At 34.5% G+C, this 21,525-nt stretch overlaps 1 protein-coding gene across 6 annotated transcripts in view; it reads left to right on the forward strand.

Annotated features, from left to right (window-relative positions):
• LRRIQ1 (leucine rich repeats and IQ motif containing 1) overlaps nucleotides 1–21,525 on the forward strand; it is a 241,319-nt gene that overhangs the window by 130,062 nt on the left and 89,732 nt on the right. For all 6 annotated transcript variants that reach the window (XM_049883982.1, XM_049883981.1, XM_049883984.1 and 3 more), the window contains one exon: nucleotides 2,739–2,840. In XM_049883982.1, the coding sequence (XP_049739939.1) occupies nucleotides 2,739–2,840 (102 nt within the window). The remainder of the gene's footprint in view (nucleotides 1–2,738; nucleotides 2,841–21,525) is intronic.

A 21,525-nucleotide genomic window follows, 5' to 3' on the forward strand; every position in this document is an offset into this window, starting at 1 on the left:
TTTTGTGGCAGATTTGCCCAATGCAATGCACTGTTTGACTTCTTGACTGCTGCTTCCATGGATGTTGATTGTGGATCCAAGTAAAATGAAATCCTTGACAACTTCAGTCTTTTCTGTTTATCATGATGTTGATTTTGGTCCAGATGTGAAGATTTTTGTTTTCTTTATGTTAAGGTATAATCCAAACCGAAGGCTATAGTCTCTGATCTTCATCATTAAGTGCTTCAAAATCCTCTTAAGCCATGTTGTGTCATCTGCATAATGCAGGTTGTTAATGAGTCTTCCTCCAGTCCTGATGCCCCATTCTTCAAATACTCCAGCTTCTCTGATTATTTGCTCAGCATACAGTTGGATAAGTATGGTGAAAGACTACAACCCTGATGCACACCATATCTGACTTTTAACCACATAGTATTTTCTTATTCTTTTACAATGACTGCCTCTTGATCTATGTACTGGTTCCTCATGAGAACAATGAAGTACTCTGGATTTCCCATTCTTCACAAAGTATTCCATAATTTGTTATGATCTACACAGTCAAATGCCTTTGCATAGACAATAAAGCACAGGTAAGCATCTTTCTGGTATTCTCTGCTTTCAGACAAGAGCCATCTGGTATCAGCAATGATATCCCTTGTTCCACATCCTCTTCTGAATCTGGCTTGAATTTCTGGCAGTTCCATGTTGCTGTGATGCTGGAACGACTTTTGAAAGATCTTCAGCAAAATTTTACTTGCATGTGGTATTAATGATATTTTTCAGTGATTTACACATTCTATTGCATCACCTTTCTTTGAAAAGGGCACAAATATGGATCTCATCCAGTCGGCTGGTCAGGTAGCTGTCTTCTAAATTTCTTGGCATAGACTAGTGAGCAATTCCAGCCCTGTATCCATATGTTGAAACATCTCGATTGGTATTCCATTAATTCCTGGACCCTTGTTTTTCATCAATGCTTTCAGTGCACCTTGGACTCCTTCCTTCGGTACCATCGATTCTTGATCACATGCTACCTCCTGAAATGGTTGAAAATCGACCAGTTCTTTTTGGTATAGTGACTCTGAGTATTCCTTCTATCTTCTTTTGATGCTTCTTGTGTTGTTGGCAGGCTACAAGGTGACACACTGATCATAAACCAAAAACAAACAAACAAAAAATAAAACCAAACCCATTGCCCTCGAGTCGATTCTGACTCATAGTGATCCTAGAGGACAGAATAGTACTGTCATACAGGGTTTCCAAGGAGCAGCTGGTAGATTCAAACTGCAGATCTTTTGGTTAGCAGCCAAGCTCTTAACAACTGCACTACCAGGGTCTCACACTGTTCATAAAACTGTGGTAATCTTCCTTCCCTGACTGACTAATGCTCCTCTTGGCATGCCTGTATATATACTATATATGTGTAGATATGTACTATATATGTGTGTGTGTAATTATTTGGATAATTATAATATTTATGAAATCTGTATAGACAGCTTTTTTTATATTCATATTAAATTCAAATAGAATATCCAAGCATTACAATACCTTGAATCACATATAATTATAGTGTATCACCAAATATTGACTAATGCTTTCCCTAATCTTGAGAAATATAATCTGTGTGAAACATGTAACTCGTACTTAGTAAGGATAAACTGTTGCTAGAAAACTAAAGGCAACCATTTAATTGCTCATGCTGGAGAAACAACTCTGCAAATACTATTCTTTCTACTTCTCTAATTCACATTCTAAAAATCATGCTATTTTAGAATTTAATTAAAATATATAATTTGGGCTTTATGCTATTTAATGTCTTATTTTTCCATTTAACATAGTCAATTCTATTGCACTAGATATTACTCAGAGCTTCTGAAAATCTCTTACTTTTTCCCAGATGTTATAAAATATTAAGAGAATGTGTTCTGCCCTGAATTGTTGTTTTTATCTATTTTAACTGCATGACTTTCACTATTTGTTTTGCCCCGGTAAGTACGTAACTTTACTGTCTTCTCTTCTTATACTTCTTCAGTAAGCGAAAACCTTTTTTCTTCATGCAACTGCATCAAATACCCAATTTCAAATCCATACAACATTCATTGCCAAAAGTTCATGGGGCCCTGCCTTTACAGTCATCCTAGCTATTTTGCAAAATTAACAGATTTAGAATGTTCTTAGCTTAAGACATATAGAATTTATATGTCTTTTTATCCAGATACTATATATTAAGGCAAAAAATAACCTACTCTTTCATCTGTTAATTTGATAGAATAATCTTTCTACCTCTTCCTTGTCCCATTGATTGTCTTGTTTCTATATCCTACATCCCATATGCCTATAGTTTGGGTAGGGGGAAGCTCTAATAAAAGCTTTTAGCTAGTTCTACATTTATTGAAATTTTGCTTTATTTCACCAGAACTATCAGGAATTTAAGAAGCTAAAATAATAAACAATAAAGCAACTTCCCAAAGAATAAGATGATGTCATAACTAGAGCATTTGAATATACATTTTTTCACTTTATTAGCATTTTTGTTCTTTGTATTATATATTGGTTATTAATGTGTTTAGTGAGATAACCAATAATGTATGAATGATTGGTTACCTTTTCATATTATGAATCTTTTAAAAGTAACGTCATCAATTCCATAGGGCCTTATACAGTGGGTATTATTTTTTAACACCTTCACAAAAAATATACAGCCATTTCAGAGCAGGAATGAGCCAGAGCTGAACTTTGGTTTTGTTCATTTTGTCTAGATCCTGCTGTGCGCTTAGCACTATTTAAAAACAATGAAAGTAAAGTTTCTGTTACAAAATCACCAAAGAAGGCACAGCCCAGAAGAGAAGATTACTTTGAAGGTATGCTTAATCACAGATAATATAGAAAGGTAAAAATATAAATGGGAATTGAAAGTTTTACTTAAAACAAATTTGTAAAAACCTCAATAAGTCCTATGGTACATGTGTAAAAAGCTTTGTATAAAATGTACTTGAGTAAAAGTTAAATTACGGTTCTTAGAGCTAAAATAGCAATTGAGTGTACAATATATTAGCATAGGTAATTTAGTATTTGTATCAGTGATTACATGAACTTTAAATTACTTATATAATTATATGTAAGTCTTATAATGCTGCATCATCAATGTTATTAATTTTGTTTTTATTTTGTAGTAACAAATAAACATCTTCTATAGCAATGAAGATCACATATTAAAATGATATTCCAATATATTTATTTTGCTGTCAATGTATATGAATTGCATTAAACACTATAAACTATACAGTGGAATTTGAAATAATATATTATATTTGCAGCTTAACAAACTCACTTTTGGTGTGAAGGGTTTGCACATTAAGGTGGCAGATTATATTTCTGATTTCAGCATTCAGAAGAGTTATGGACTTAGGTTATCAAACAGAAATATTTAAATGTAATAGAGCTGCAAATATGACATAAAACAAATTTGCCTTTTGTTTTTTTAATTTTAAATTTTTTATAGTTTTATGTGTACTTTTGCATTGTAACTTCTCATAGGAAAAAAGTATCTAAATATATTTGAATTAACCAAACCCATTGCTATCAAGTCAATTCTTACTCATAGCAACCCTGTAGGACAGAGTAAAACTGCCCCATAGGGTCTCCAGTAAACAGCTGGTGAATTTGAACTGCCAACGTTTTGTTTAGCAGCCCAACCCTTAACCACTGTGCCCCCAAAGCTATTTAGAATTTTCAAAACTTTGTGCATTTTTAATAAATCCTAGAATTTATGCGTACTCATATCACAATTAAAAATGGAAAAGACCTGGAGTTCAAAAACCAAAAGGGAAGAACACACTTGGCGTTTCTCAAGCTGAAGAACTGAAGAAAAAATTCAAGCCTTGAGTTGCAATATTGTAGGATTCTATGGGGAAAATATTAAATGACGCAGGAAGCATCAAAAGAAGATGGAAAGAATACACAGAGCCACTGTACCAAAAAGAATTGGTTGATGTTCAACCATTTCAGGCGGTAGCATATAATCAAAAATTGATAGTACTGAAGGCAGAAGCTGCACTGAAGGTATTGGCAAAGAACAAGACTCCAGGAATTGACTGAATACTGATTAAGATGTTTCAACAAACAGATGCAGTGCTGTAAGCACTCACTTGTCTATACAAAAAAATTTGGAAAACAACTACCTGGTCAACTGACTGCAAGAGATCCATATTTATGCTTATTCCATAGAAAGGTGATCCAACCAAATGTGGAAATCACTGAACAATATCGTTAATACCACATGCAAGTAAAATTTTGCTAAAGATCATTCAAAAGTGGTTGCACCAGTGCAGCAACAGGGAACTGCCATAAATTCAAGCTGGATTCAGAAGAGGATGTGGAACAAGGGATATAATTGTTGATGTCTGATGGCTCTTGTCTGAAAGCAGAGAATACCAGAAAGATGTTTACCTGTGTTTATTGACTATGCAAAGGCATTCAACTGTGTGGATCATAACAAACTATGGTAACATTGTGAAGAATGGGAATTCCAGAACACTTAATTGTGCTCAAGAGGAACCTGTACATAGATCAAGAGGCAGTTGTTTGAGCAGAACAAGGGATACTGCATGGTTTAAAATCAGGAAAGGTGTGTGTCAGGGCTGTATCCTTTCACCATACTTATTCAATATGTATGATGAGCACATATCCAAGAAGCTGGTCTATATCAAATAAAACATGGCTTCAGGATTGAAGGAAGACTCATTGACAACCTGCATTATGCAGATGACATGCCTTGCTTGCTGAAAGTGAAGATGACTTAAAGCATTTACTGACGAAGATCAAAGACCACAGCCTTCAATATGGCTTGCACCTCAACATAAAGAAATCAAAAATCCTCATAACTGGACTAACAAGCAACATCATGATAAACAGAGAGAAGATTGAAGTTGTCAAGGATTTCATTTTGCTTGTACTCACAATCAACACCCATGGAAGCATCAGTCAAGGAATCAAATGACACATTGCACTGGGCAAATCTGCTGCAAAAAAAATCTCATTAAAATACTAAAAATCAAAGATGTCACTTTAAGGACTAAGGTACGCCTGACCCAAGCCATGGTGTTTTCAATTGTGAAAGCTAGACAGTGAATAAGAGAGACCATAGAAGAATGAAATTATGGTGTTGGTGAAGAATAATGAATATACCATGGACTGCCAAAAGAATGAACAAATCTGTCTTGGAAGAAATACAGCCAGAATGCTCCTTAGAAGCAAGGATGGCATAACTTTGTCTCATATATTTTGGATGTGTTATCAGAAGGGACCAGTCTCTGGAGAAGGATGTCATGCTTGCTAAAGTAGAGGGTCAACAAAAATGAAGAAATCCCTAATGAGGGATTGACACAGTGGCTGCAACAATGGGCTCAAGTATAACAATTGTGAGGATGACGCAGGAGTGGGCAATGTTTTGTTTTGTTGTACATAGGGCTACTGAGTCAGAACCAACTCAATAGCGTTAGCAACACAACAACACATTTAGATTTATTTGTCTGTTCTGTAATATCTTAAACTAAAGAAGAATTTGGTAGTCACCAAATTTAAGTTTTTTTTAGGGTTGACTGCTAAAATATGTAGAGGTGAAAGATCTGGCGTTTGGAATTTTCTTTACATAGAATAAAGGCATACATATAAAGGTAGGTAAAACAAGTTTGGCAAAATGAATCAATAGTTGTTGATATATGGCTGTTTTACCACTCTCTCTTTTTTTAATATTTGAAATTTTTCATAGTGAAACAAATATTTATGGATTGATATTTTAATAAAACTAAAATATATCCCCAGTATACAGTAAATCTTGGATTTTAATCAGGGTTCAATTCCTTGTTACAGTCTTTACTATTTCACTTTCAGGGCTTCAACCCAGTTCATCCTGTTTCAGTCATGGCTAAGGAAGTGAACGGGAACAGACCTGAATTTTTAAAATTTGAGCAAACCAGAACGATGACCAGAATAGGAAAAATTTCAGGTCAAAGCCCTGCTAGAAACCCAATCTCCCTCTTAAAAAACAAGGGAAGTGTATGTGTTGCATAGCAATAAAATCTCTTGGCTGTTGGATTTTGAGCAAAGTCAAAAACAGCAGAACCCTGCTCAAAGATGGCGGCCCATCATACTGCTTTAAATGCATATCACTCTCCACCGTCCTGCCAATAATCCAGTCTCACACATGAGGCTCCTGAAAGGGCTCACTACAACTCTTCCAAGTCTCTCATTCTAGGGCTTCAACCTGTAATTTTTCCCATTCCGGTTATAGTTCCAGTTCAACTAAATTTTTAAAAAATTTAGGTCTATTCGGTTTTACTTCGTTGGCCATGACAGAACTGCTTTGAACCAGTTTGAAACCCTGTTCGCTTTTTAAATAGGAAGAGTGAAAATTCTGCTAAAGTCAGTAACAACTCCACAGATGTTATCTGTTAACTAGAAAGACTGTTATTTTAGAAAACGAATGCCTAGAAATAGAGATAATTAGATTGTGCCCTTTAAATCAACACACATCTCAGAACTGGAAAGGGGAAAGCTCTGTAATGTGTTCTATTATGTTCTCTTGTGCTATGAAATATGAGGCTATGATACCATGTAGAATACTATATATGAGTATATGATGTACTTACTGATTTTCATACTAATATAAAATATGCTAGGAATAATTCAAAGTAGTGATGCAGGTAAAGTGGCCTATAGAACATGGTACATTTCTGCATATACTTTATGATGTAGACCTTTGACCCAATCAATGCTGAGGAACCTTGGACCACGCCTGCTTCCACACTAACCTCAACCATGTGCCATGTATCTGTTCTTCCTATCAGACAAAACTGAGAGCCTGAGAACTTTGTAGATCCAGCACTCACCTACTTTATTTGTTTGCTGGTTTATTTATTTGTATTTATTTAGTATCTTGAAGATTTCCAACCAGATTTCCTTTGTCTATTTCAAGTGTTCCATTTGGAGCCCTGACATCACTTTTCTGTATTCAGTACTGGTAAAAGAGACAACATAGCTTAATAAATACGAGTTTAGTGTCTAGAGTTAGTCTAACATGATTTGAATCCTGACTCCACCATTTATTAGCTGTGTGACCTTGGGGAGGTTATTTAGTGTCTCTGTTTCTAATTGTTTTTCATCTGGAAATTTGTGTACTAATATTACTTGGTTGTTGGTGTATTGCGAGCATCACATAAAATCTTATTTATGAAATGCTTGGAATATAAAGCATAAATGCATAGTAAGTGCTCAATAAATATAATCATTGGCAACAGTCATTTTAAGTATGTCTTTATTTTTTGTCTTTTATTAACTATTGGTGGTCTTTGTTGTAGTTCTTGCTAAGTACTATGCCAAGAATCTTACTTATTCCGTGATTCAATGTTCTCAGAAACTCTGAGGAAGGCATTCTGTCAACATTTTATAGATGAGTAAACTGTGGTTTTGAGATTTTAATAAGTGACTTACCCAGGGTCATACAAAGAGTAAGTGGCTGAAGGGCAGTGGAGAAATTTATTGATCGGTACAAACATCAAACATCAATATCAAATAAAATACAAACTTTGAAGGACAAAGTTTCTTAGATCACCCTGAGATTTTTGTAGAAAGGTAGAATCAATATATTTAAGAAAAAAAAAAGAAGGCTAGTTATTAAATTAGGCAAAACTTTGGGACACTAATAATCATTTGTGTTCTTTATTCCTTCCTCACAACTTACATTAACAGAAATTAAAAAACAGTTTCTTCCCTGTCCTTAATAGTCTAGTGCCTGTACAGTGATTCAGATTTGATTTATATCCTATAGTAACCCAGTTCCTCAGCTAGTATTATTATTAATATTATTATCATTGCTTAATATTTTTAAGTACATAATCTATTAGACTCTATGTAAAGAGTAACCATATTTTAATCACATATTTTACTTCTCAGGTATATGCCAACCTCCCTAAGTGGCCCAAAATTAAACTCAATATTTTTGCTTCATTAATTCAAAATGTTTTTATTTATGCATAAATTAAATGGACTTCCTACATTTATCTGCTGAAAATTCTAAATTTGCTACTCCTGAAAAAGCCGATGCCAAATTCAGACTTTCTGGCCTCCCACAAGAAGGGAAGCTAAACAAACCAGGAAAAAAACTTGGATGTGACACAAAAACTTTTCAGGAAGGAGAAAGGTTTAGTCTCAGATTCTCTATTCTCTGGGTCAATTTTACTTGATTTTAAAATCAAATTTTCTTAATTCCCAATCTGTGCAGCTGTCATCACTAACATGTTTTCTATTTTTCCTCTTATAAAGCAGAAAATATTACAGACAACGTATGTTCTTACACATCATAGATGTTTAAATGCTTTTGAATTAAATTTTTGAGTTTTGAAGGCATTAAATAGACCTTTAATTTCTATACTTTTTATTTTAGAGCATTTCTAATCAAAGACTGTCTCTTTTTGTGCCTTTTTTTATTTTTTAGTTTATGATCACAAGAATTTCTCCTCTTTTCTTCCTGTAATACTAGCTTAAAGCAGAGAGTCACATTATGTAGACCCTTTTCAAGTAGTTCTTATATGCCTGTAGATATATATGGCACTGGTCGCTATGAATTGGAATTGACTTGACGGCAATGGGTTTTACCAGCAGTGCCACTGACTATGAATTGAGAGTTGGCAGAATAAATGCCACAGGGTATATGTAGACAACCACAAACTACCTGAAGACTTCATCTTACTAAGATATGCTCGTAATCTTATTTCCACTGATCAAGACCTAATATTAGTCAAAATAGACAAGGATACAAAGATTTATTCTATTACTGTTAGTATTTCAGTGCCAACATCACTATACTTTGAATTACTATTTTCCTACTAAATTTTAAGCTCCATATTGTTGTTGTAAGATGCCGTTGAGTCGGTTCCGATTCGTAGCAACTCTATGTACAACAGAAGGAAACACTGCCTGGTCTTGCTCCAACCTCCCGAGTGTTGCTGAGTTTCAGCCCGTTGTTGGAGCCACTGTGTCAGTCCAGCTTCTTGAGGGTTTTTCCCTTTTTCATGGACCATCTACTTTACCAAGCATGATGTCCTTCTCCAGGGACTGGTTCCCTGCTATTCATAAGGTTTTCACTGGCCAGTTTTTTCAGAAGTAGACTACCAAGTCCTTCCTTCTAGTCTTTCTTAGTCTGCAAGTTCCTCTGAGACTTTTGCACCATGCGTGACCCTGCTGATATTTGTAATACCAGTGGCATAACTTCCAGCATCACAGCAGTATGCAAGCCACCACTGTACAACAAATTGATAGTCATGTGGTGCAAGCTCCATGTAATCCCTTAGTATTCCAAGCCCTTAGCATAATGCCTGACATATAATTGATGTTTAGTAAATGTTGATTGAATGAATACATAAAAATGACTCTTTCCCTAAATAGCTTCCAAAATAGATGAGGATAAAGATGCTTATATAATGACTTTGAACACGTTGCCCTCTTTGCCAAACTGGACTCTATGTCCTATACATTGCAGAAACTTTCTTCACCTATTTCTCCTCATCTCAGCATTATCTCTTAGAAAAGAAACTCTTCTTATTCTAGCTTGAAACACCTTTCACTGTATTCACTCAGTAACCTGAATAAACTTTTTATCTACCCTATAACATAAAAATTTTTTATTTATTTATTTTTTTTTTATAACATATCGGTACTGGGTTGGGTGGCTGGGTTTTAACATAAAATGGGGCCCTGGCGGTGCAGTGTTTAAAAGCTTGGCTGCTAACCCAAAGGTCGGCAGTTCAAATCCACCAGCTGCTCCCTGGAAACCCAATGGGCTTGTTCTACTCTGTGCTATAGAGTTGCTATGAGTCAGATTCAACTCAATGGCAACAGGCTATAACATATAACATTATAGCCTCTTTATTCTGGCCTGTCATTTGTCATTTGTTCAAGACGTTATTCCAAGCACTTTATCCATAATGACTAAAATAATTCCCATAACAACCTTTTAAGGTAGAAGCTAGTATTCTCTGATTACAGATATCAGAACTCCACTCTATTTAGAAAAGATGTAAGTGAAAGTCTGCCCACGCTTACAAGGATTTAATGTGTTGTATTCCATCTCATGTATGATTGTTTTTGTTTATTTCTCAAGTTGACCAATAGGGATAAAACTTCCTGGGGAATGGGTCAGTAGCTAAAATAAATAAAATTGAAAAATTGGAGGCCTTTAAAAGAGATAGTTGAAGATAAGAAGTATGTTGTAATTTTTGTTTTTTTATTTAATATTGGAGCTTTCTATGTAATTAAAACCTTCCTATGGCCTCCCGCTGCGCTTAGAACAAAAGTTAAACTCTCTATCATAGCCTACTTGATGGTAAATTTTGGGCATCTTTTCTGTTCCTCAAATATAAGCACTTTCTAACTTTGGGGCTTTTACACTTCATCTTATTTCTATCTGGAAACTTTCCCTCAGTACTTGGCACAAATTGCCCCTTTCATTCTTTAGTTTGTACTTCTAGACCAGTGAGAGGAACTTCCCCTGACCACACTATCTACTGTAGCTCTTTACCTTTCTACCCAGTGACTATTGTACAGCACCCTGTTGCACTCACAGAATTTATCTGCCATTTTTTTGTTTATTAATTTAAAACTATTTACTTATATATGTGTTCCCACCAATTGAATATAAGTTCTATGAGAAGAGGAACCATGTCAGTCTTGTTCACTTTTATATCCTCAGCACCTAGAGCAGAGCAAAGTACATAGTAGGTACTCAGTAAATATTTGAGTAAGGAAGAAAATAAATGCATATGACATGTTAATAGTAAAAGCTTTCTGAATACATCCTAGCCAATATCACACCATTTGCTAATATAAGATTTGGGTTCAATTTCAATTTTCTACAGAAACAAAGTACTGACTAGGTAATTCAGTTCAGTGAACCATAAAACAAACTTTTTTTTTTTTTTAATTTACCTATAATGAGAATGCAGGGAATGGCAATTCTAGGTCAGAGAGCAGGCTATTAAACTCTTCTTTATAGTTATTGGTCAAAAATAGCACATATTGTCTATATTTCATCATAAAATATATATATATATACATATATATATACATATATATATATGTATATATATATATATATACACATATATATGGAGCCCTGATGGTGCAGTTGTTAAGAGTTAGGCTGTTGTCAAAGGGTCAGCAATTTGAATCCCCCAGCTGCTCCTTGGAAGCCCTGTGGAGCAGTTCTACTCTGTCCTATAGGGTCATTATGAGTTGGAATCTACTGGATGCCAATGATTTTTTTTTTTTGTATATACATACATATATATATATACACACACATATATAAATATATATATAATCTGACTATATACATATATATAAACCAAAACCCATTGCTGTTGAGTCGTTTCCAACTCATGGCAACCATGTAGGACAGCGTTGAATGGCCCGTAGAGTTTCTGAGGAGTGGCTGGTGGATTCGAACTGCTAACGTTTTGATTAACAGCCACAGCTCTTAAACATTGTGCCACCAAGGCTTATATATATGTATATATTTATATATGTTTTTATATGTATATATTATAAACATACTATAATACATATATATGTACTATAATCATATATGTGTGTGTGTATATATATATAAACATATTAAAAAAAAAAAAACCCAAACCCGTTGCCATCCAGTCGATTTTGGCTCATAGTGACCCTATATGACAGAATAAAACTGCCCCATAGGGTTTCCAAGGAGTGGCTGGTGGATTTGAACTGCCAACCTTCTGGTTAGCAGCCAAGCTTTTAACCACTGCGCCACCAGGGCTCCGCATATGTGTCTATATATGTATATGTATATATATATATATATATATATATATATATACACCCATATTTTATAATAAACAATAAAACAACCATTCCAAAAATGTGGTTAAGTTAAAAATGGGAAGTGATTTCCGGGCTTTTAGAGTTCTTTGAAATGAATTACAGTCTGTAGCCTGTGAAACGTTATTAGTTTATTTTTCCTGGAAAAAATCAGAAGAGTTCCACTTCTGGTAATGGAGGACTATGTAATTCATACTAACCCTCGTGTACAGAACAACTGCAAAAGCTGGAAAAATTCATTAGAAAAAATCTAGAGTCAATGGAGAACTAACAAGTAAAGAATTATGAATCAATAAGGAAATTCAGGAAGTTGAGAAGCTGAGCAAAGCTTTTAAAGTTATTGGTCTAGACCTACTAGCTTCCCAGAACAGACAAAAATCATCTCCAAAAAAAGGTAAAATCATCCTAGACTTTAAATTATCTCTATGATTTTTTGTATACAATGTTTGCCAAACAATAAAAAAAATAAGCAGAGAAGGAGACAGTGCAATGTCATCAAACCAAGAGAAACAGTAAAAAAAAAAAAAAAAAGCCATTGCCATCGAGCCTATCCTGACTCACTGCAACCCTATAGGACAGAACAGAACTGCCCCATGGAGTTTCCAAGGAGTGCCTGGTGGATTCAAACTGCCAACCTTTTGGTTAGCAGTCATAGCTCTTAACCACTACACCACCAGGGTTTCTGATCTTGAATCTAGTATAGATTAAATTATAAAAATTCCTTGACCTGAAGATTAAATCCTTATGCCTGCCTACAGCTAAAGGAAAGCCATAGAACAAGCTATTAACCTTTCCATTCTAGTACCCTGCATAAGTCAGCCGTCAATAATATTTACATAATCATACTTATGTAAACACTCAGTATTTATCTAATCAAACACGATTTATCTAGGAAATGGGGAGAACATGTATCTGTGTGTGGTAGAAAGGTGGTAAGAGGGATAAATCTTTGTCTTATTTGTTGTAAAGTCAAAAAAGTCATTGCTATCATATATATTCCGACTCATAGCAACCCTACAGGACAGAGTAGAACTGGTTTCCAAGGAGGGTTTCCAAGGAGGGGCTCATAGATTTGAACTGCCGACCTTTTGGTTAGTACCTAACACTTAACCACTGCATCATCAGGGCTTCGTGAAATCAATAGGTAATATAAAAACATTAGAAAACAAGAAATCTATATATATGAGGTCCAGTAGGGGAATAAATATCCGAAATAAATGAATGTAATTGACTCCGAAAAGTTGGAATGGGCAATGAAAAGGGGAAAAGAAGAGGATTGCTGTTTTTCATTCTTTAAAGCATATACATATATAACCTTAATGAAAGGATATTTTTAAATAATTGAATTAAATGTGTTTGAAATCCCCTATTAAAAGGACTGATTTTTAATGAAAAGTTAACAAATGAAAACATATTAAGTTAAAATAATGACATTTTCAAACAAACAAAAATAGAATTCATCACCAGCAGACCAATTCTATAAGAAATACTAGAGGCTATTCTTCAGGCAGAAGAAAAAGATCTTCAGATGAAAGGTTGGAGATGCAGGAAGCGATGAAGAGCAAAGCATGAATATATTGGTAAATCAAAGTGAACATTGACTAGTCCAGGCAGTCTAACAATAATAATTTCTGATAGGTTATAACATTTATACTCTGTGGTTTTTCTTAACTCTGTAGCACATGACTTGCCATATCTAGGATTTCTTTGTTTTTTCTTTTTAGTTAGTCTTACTTTCATCTTTTCCTTTCTGTTTTTTCTGTCGCCGCCCTAGTGGCAGGGCAGAAGCACATGGTGGGGCAGAAACACATGGTGGAGCAGAAACACATAGCTTGGCATTACATAGGACTAAGTTTGGATCCTAGCCCAAACCTATGTGATTTTGGTTAAACTACTTAACCTTTTTATGCTTAGTTTTCCTCATCAGTTCTTTGGGGCCAATAATACCTACCACATACAGTCTATGAGTAAATTGAATACAAATGTTTAGAAGATACTAGAATGTGCAAGTGTTTAGAATGTGAAAACTAAGGCTTAATTTCATATCTTTCCTATTTAGTCTGTCAATGCATGTTTATTGGCTATCCACCATGAGTTTGGCACTGTGCAAGGATCTAAGGATACAGTGGTGTATGAAACAAAGAGACCATGGTTAAAGGAGTTCATTTTCTGACAGAGGACCGGGTAGGAGGAGGGGAAGGCGACTATACATACTGCTGCATAAATATTCCTGTAGTGTATAATGACACAACTGAGGAAAGCTCTATGGGGGAAAAGTATAGGAAGCTCATTATGAATGTATAATGGGGGAGCCTCATTTAGTCTAGAGGGATAAGGGAAGAAATGATACATGGGCTGAGACTGAAGGATTAGTAGGAGTAACTGGGCAAATGATAAGTGGTGCAGAATAAGTGTAGAATGAGTGTTCCAGGTCAAAGTGAGGGTCTACTGAAAGATTTTGAAGACAAGAGGAGCTTGATGATTCAAGGTATGGTAAGAAGACTGCTGTGGCCAAGAGAACAAGAAGTGAGATGAAGGTGGAGAAGTTGACAGGGGACAATAATTTTAGTCTGCCTTTTTTAGATCATATTGAGGATTTGGCTTTCTATATCCCAGGAACAGCAGTCAATGTAGGATTGTAAGCAAAAGATGAAATAGTCAGTTTTATTCTTAAAATAATAATTACTAAAGGTGGTGTAGAGTACAGATTGGAAGGAAGCAAGAGTGAATATGATACAACTAACGAGAGGATACAACTAACGAGCTTGGACCAGAGTGAACACCGTAAATATGGACAGATAGGGGAAAAAAAAATATCAGTTACAAGGTATGAGTTTGTCCAATTTGCTTCCCACCTACTAAATGAGAATAATACCTATCCATAGAGTAGTTGTGAGGAGTGAGATAATGCACGTGGAGTGCTTAGCACAGTGCACAGTGCTCACTATGTGGCAACAAACATTTTTATTTTCATTTTCATTCCAAACTTCTCTATAACTTTCTTTCCTTCTCTCAATAAATGGTTTTCTACTTCATTTCTAAGGCTATAATTTTCAGCTGTGCTTTGTGTATTTTCCTGCCTTATCCCGTCATATTGTTTAATTATCTTGTGTCTTTTGTATCTTAAATTTTTGCCTCCTCTATCTTTGCTAACTTCTTAAAATCAACATATGAACAAGCTGATTCTTTACCACTGAAAAAGCTAACACTACTTTTTGCTTAAGCTACTACTCTTATTTTTCTTTTTTCCCTCCCAGCCTTCTTAGGCAGCCTAATCAGTGTCTTTGCTCCTGGTCTTCTGTTCATTCTGCATTTGTTAATCCTTGAGAAAGTTTTCTTAGCATTTTTTTTTCCATTGTACTTGAGACTGGAGGCACAAGTACAAACCAGTGCTGTTATCAAGACAATCTTGTCTAGTGAGACAGACAAACTAATAAATTGAAATTTATAATCTGATGTGACAACCTTTTTATAAAGTTATGCACAATGCGTACACTGGTCATGTTCCCATAATTTTATTAAACTACACTTATTACAGTATTCAGTTTTAACCTCTTAACTAATTGTTAAATTGAGGTACTCCTTTTATAACCTCATTCAGTGTGCCCTTTCTACTGTATTTGCTCACTCTTCACAGAATTTATCTTCTCCCTTTACTTCTTCATTCCCACTCTCTCCTGGTTCTTCTTTTATTTATCTAACCTCTCCTTTTCAGTTTTATTTCTGCCTATTCCTGTCTCTTAAATATCAATATCTTTTAGAATTTTGATTGTCTCTGACCCTATCCTCTATTCAATCCACATATTCATTTACTCATACAGCAAATGTTTACTTTGTCAGATAATATCATATTAGCTTCTAGAGATAAAAAGATGAATAAAATTTAGTCCTTGTTCGTTATTACAAAAAAAAAAGAAGTACACTTGAGGACACTTACATAAATAGGCAAAGGAAAACATAGTGGATATACAATATCAGATCTATCCCCGTGGCATTATGGAACGATCAAAGTTGAACACTTAGTCCTCTCATGTAACTTATGCTTACAGGCAGTGATAACCAAATCTCTATCTCTATCCTTCCCCCACTGGTTTTTTTCTGGGTACCTCACACTTATCGTGTCCAACATGAAGTGTACTATATTCATTCCACTCTTCCCATCTACTTGATTCTTTTTATTCCTTGTCTCTGTTTATAGTATCATTAGTCATTCATTCACTTAACCTAGAAAAAAATCAGAATCATTCTTAATTCTGGTCTCCCTCATATAAGCACTACCCCCACATTGCCCTCAATATCTCTTGCCTTGAAATACTGTGATAACCCCTTTTCTTGTATCTACACGTTTCTCAATCTTGTTAGCATTATCATCTACACTTCTAACGTAATGTCTTTCTCAGCCATAATTCTGCATATGGAACACCTCTGTTTAAAATCTTGGACCACCTTTTTTGTTTCCTCTAGTAAAAATTCCAAAGTCTTCAGTATACAATGCCCTTCATACACTGGCCCCAGCTCACCTTTACAGCATCACCTTGTACCACTCCTTTCCACCTCCTGATATTCTCTATGTTGAACTACTTCAATATCTCCAAACACAATGGACTACTTGTTCTTTCCAAAACATGTCCTGCTTTTCATACCTTAATGCTATTTCCTTTGTCTTTAATATGCTTCCTCACCTTTCTAGTTTCAGACTTCTATTTCAGGACTCAAAAAAATATCATTTCATTTGTAAGTCATCCCTAATGCCCCCAAGCCTCCCATAGGCCTTTGTTCATGTCTCTGTAACTCTGTCCTATAATAACTATGTTTCTATCTATTTCCTCCCCTTGCTGTTAATCTTCTCAAGCCAGGGACCAAGTCTTATTCATATTTCTGTTTCCTACCCCTAGTACCTAACAACACTATCACACTCATCCATGCTAAGTACTCAATAAATGTTTGTTGAATTAATAACGTCTGACTTTAAAAAAAAAAAAAACTTTGGAGAAACACTCTTCCTGCCAATTGCTATTATTCAAAGTCAGATATTGGCCTAATCCCAATTTAAACTTACAACTCATTTAATGTTCACGTTCAAGCTTTAAGCCCCACTGCCTCAGCCACCCCTGAGATTTGTTTAGCAAACTTCAGAATTCATTTCATCATTTCCTACTTAAGTTCAACCAGCTGTGAGGTTGAGAATCTTGAAAAACTTTATCATTATAAACATTATCTCTTCATTTCAAGGTTCTAGAGGTTTTAAAACATTTTCAGAAAGAATAGAGATGGGTAGTATATTATATATATGACTTTGTTTCTTAGAAACCTGAGCAATTTATATTTTTCCATTGAGATTTTATAGAAGTTTAATAGAACTGTGTGATTCCGTTATGTTTTTTCCAAGCTTAATACCATCTGCATTTTTTTTTCAAGGTCATTAGTTTAATTAAAAATGATACCTCAACCTAATGGGCAAGAGAGTGGTCTATGGAGTCAGACTGATGTTGTTGTTAGATGCCATCAAGTCAATTTTTTTTTTTTTTTCAACTCATCGTGACCCTTGTGGCAGAGTAGAACTGCTCTGTACAGTTTTCTAGACTGTAATCTTTTTGGAAGCAGATCACCAGGTCTTTTCTCCCATGGAGCTGCTGGATGAGTTTAAACCATCAACATTTCAGTTAGCAGCCAAGCAGTTAGCTGTTGCGCCCCCAGGGCTCCTTGGAGTCAGGCTAAAAACAAACCAAACCCACGCCATCAAGTCAGTTCCGACTCATAGCGACCCTATAGGACAGACTAGAATTGCCCCAAAGAGTTTACAAGGCTATAAGTCTTTGCAGAAGCAGATTGCCACATCTTTCTCCCACAGCGTGGCTGGCTAGCAGTCAAGTGCATTAACCACTATGCCACCAGGGCTCCTATGAGATTTAGATTAAAAAAAAAAAAAATCTGCTGCCTTGAGTTGATTATGACTCATACCTGTTGCCGTCGAGTCAATTCCAACTCACAGCGACCCTCATAGCGACCTTAAATTTAAATTTCAACCAGCGAGTCTCCTTGCTAGGTTTGTGACTTTAGTCACATACTTAACCTCTCTGTGTCTCATTTTCCTCATTTTTTAAAATTGTTATAGTGCGTTAAAATAATGCGTATCTTACAGAATTGATTAAAAGAATCAGGATGTGAAAAATGCTGAGAGTGATGCCTGATGACTAGTAAGTGCAATTAACTTTAGCTATTTTTATTATTATCAGGAGCAGTAGACATTTGCATTGATAGTTGTTAAAATTTAGAATTTGATTATAGTAACTGAGTACATTTTGAAACATTATATTTTAAAAATTGTGTGTGTGTGTGTTCAGGGTAATTTATTATTCTGCTTAGTCAATCATTTTTCCAAGGTAAGGTTTTTTCTTGATGATGGTAAATGTATTTACCTGAGTGAGGAGGCAAGATGCATGTTCTGGTCCATACATTCTATTCTAAATTTTAGATGGACACATTTGATAGGCAGCTTGAACCCAGATTTCTCAAAGTGATGTCAATCAATCAATCAATCAGTCACACTTCTGGCATTAACCTACCACCCTCACTATATATGCTCTCTGTGTCATTTCTTTTCTTCACCCAGTATAAGGTCTTGAACTTAAGTAGCCTACTGAAGCATGAATTTAAGAAGAAACTGATATCTTTAAACATTCCACTAATAAATTTAATTATAAAAATTAACTTAGTTTTTATCCCCAACTTAGAGATAAAATATTTTGATTCAGGTATTGATACATGGTTTGTAAAGATAAAATGAAATTCATTTTGTGATTTTATTCAGGAAGAATAGACAAAAACTTAATTCTAGAATTCCTGTGCTGCAACAGTGAATTGATTTTCTATAATTTTTGTAATTCTAGAATTTATCATTTTTAACAATTTTGAAGTCCTTATAAATAGTGTATGGAAATGACATTATCCCTGAAATTTTTCAGCAACGTATCTGATGGTTCTTTGCACCAGTGACCTTAAGTTATATATAAAGATTCTGTTTAAAGAGAATAGATTATACCAAATATTATTTGTAAATCAGTTAAATTAGTTACTATTATAAGTAATATTTAGACTTAATTTTAAGAAATTAAGACTTATTTACCATAGAGTCAACATTTTATCATCACACAAATGCTAAACTCAAAGTTTGTATCAAACTGAAGCCGCCCCTATGGTCATGTACATACTTAAGCTGCTCTTCAATCCCATGTTACACTTGTGCTCATTCTCATGTATCTGTACATGTGCAAATATGCAAATTTCCATCTGATGAAATGAGTTCTTGTCCTTGGTATCCAATGTTAAATTGGAATTTATACCCTATTCCTAAAATTGCTTGCCTTGTTTATCAGGCACTATAGTGAAGGCAAGACTTTATATTTAAAATGTCCCTAAAATGTAATTTGTATTTTTGCTTTCATATATTCCTGTTACTATGAGAAGAGTAAATGTTCAAATATTTTATTATGTAATATTTTCTGTTGTTATATATGTGCATGTTTATAGTTTATATATTTGAAGCATTTTAATATTTAAAAGTAACTTGAATTTTCATAATAAAAATCTCATTGTAATTGGAAACTTAGGCCTTTAGGGAATTGAATATGTTCTAAAAACAAAACAAAATAAAACAAAAATCTTAGCCTTTCACTCTGAGTTTCTTCAAAGAAGAAAAAAAAATTCTTGTTTAAAAAATGTTAATAGTTTTGTCCAAAAGAAGTCATCTAATGACCTCTGAGTTTACCATATTTTACCTTGAGAAATACCTAAGGCATCTGAATTATTTCCCTACAATTCATCTCATCCATAAGAAGAAGAAAATGTTAAAGAAATAGAAACAATTCCAGAGGATGGTATATAAGAAGGAGAATAGACCCTTTTATATATTTTTATTTGACTGTTAACTAAAATTGTGTGTGCCAAGTTTTAGGTTAGTTGAAACCCCCTACAAACTGGGCTTATGGAAACAGTAACTGATCCTTCTAGCATTGTGTTTTTTAATACACCACGAGAATGCATTTCCCAAAAAGTATAAGATCTCTATCTTGAGATGTGATGAAATACATTAAAAAATTGTATGTATGGTAGAGGAGAAATATCTTTCTTAAAATTTGAAGTCGTATAGCTAATGTGAGCTCATGCGATAGAGCCCTGCACATTGAAATATTTTCTCATTTTTTAAAGGAATTAATGGCTCTCCACCAGCCCTTTAACATGTAAAATGAGTAAGTTACTTGTGTCCAGTACATCCAAAAAAGAGCCAGGATAAAATAAACATAAGGGGTTGGATATCTTGGAAAAAATCTGTCATGGGTTTGGGTTAATCATCTCCAGAAGAAATTCAACTTGATGCCTGAAATGTAAGACTTCTTGGAGAAAGCAGAAAGGCCCGAGGCAGTGTTGATCTGAAGGAGTGCTCTCCATGGGTCAGAGCTGCTCTGCTGGCAGAGTGCAAACCCAGTTCACAACTGCGGCCTCTGAAAAGTTGTAAAAGACTGCAGGGGCCTTCCAGTGCACTCACTTCAGCTTTGGTTACATAGTATTAATAGCTCAGTTTCTTATTATAAAATAAAACTTAAAAATAAAATCTGTGCCTAATTTTCTAACCTGCTGTCCATCAGTGATAGTGTTGAATCCTTCAACATTGGTAGAATAGAACATCAATTTCCTAAATTTTCATGATGATATAGAAAAGTACAAGCCCGGGACCACTTTATGTAGTACAATTTTCATGATTTCCTATTCTTAAACTTCTGAGGGTGATTTATTCAAGTGATGCTTTGGCTTAATCCTCTTCAATCGTTTTTTATACATTTTTGTAGCATTTCTTTTCTAGCCATGAATTTCTCTTTGCAGAAAAATTTTGACACTACATGCTTTGGAGACTATGAAATGATCATTTTTGTTGTAAATAATGATTATGATGAACTCAAGGGAAACCAATCTAGTGTTAAATAATTCCACTCAAATATTCATACTTTTGCTCCTATTTTTCCTATTTCCATCATCAGACGTATATTGTATTCATTTGAAATAACATCAGGTAAAGATAAAAATATATTTAGAAAACTGTCATGGGCTTGGGCTAATCATTACTAGTACATGAATAAATTATTTTATCCTAGATGATAGTAAAATGTGGTACTAAATTACAATAGCAAGTCTTAAATTTATTTTAGAAGGAAAATAGTATAGAGAAAAAAACTTGTATATATTCTTTGCTTCTGGCTCCAGTTACATTGCAACCAACTGACATGAGTTCAGATAAGTTACTAATTAAAATATCTGTCATATCCTAAAGGCCTTTCCTTTTTTGGAGATGTATAAGGCATAAGGCTATTTGGCAGAAAAACTGAGTATGTGAATTCACTGGCAGTTTTCAATCTACCAGCTTTATATTCTAACTGTATATTTTTAAAAAATATAATCATATAGGCATAATCTGAATAGATCCAATAGAGAAAATTCAACCTTTCACAACTTAGAAGTCAATCATTTCAATGAATAGAGTCCTAAGTGCTGAACCATTTCAAATCCCTTTTCATTTGACCACTCGGTGACCTGATAACTATTTCCTGTCCCTAAATAAGGTTGTGACCCAGGTCTTAGAGTGTGAAACAC

This window comes from Elephas maximus, chromosome 4 (assembly GCF_024166365.1).
Source record: "Elephas maximus indicus isolate mEleMax1 chromosome 4, mEleMax1 primary haplotype, whole genome shotgun sequence".
Classification (NCBI taxonomy): domain Eukaryota; kingdom Metazoa; phylum Chordata; class Mammalia; order Proboscidea; family Elephantidae; genus Elephas; species Elephas maximus.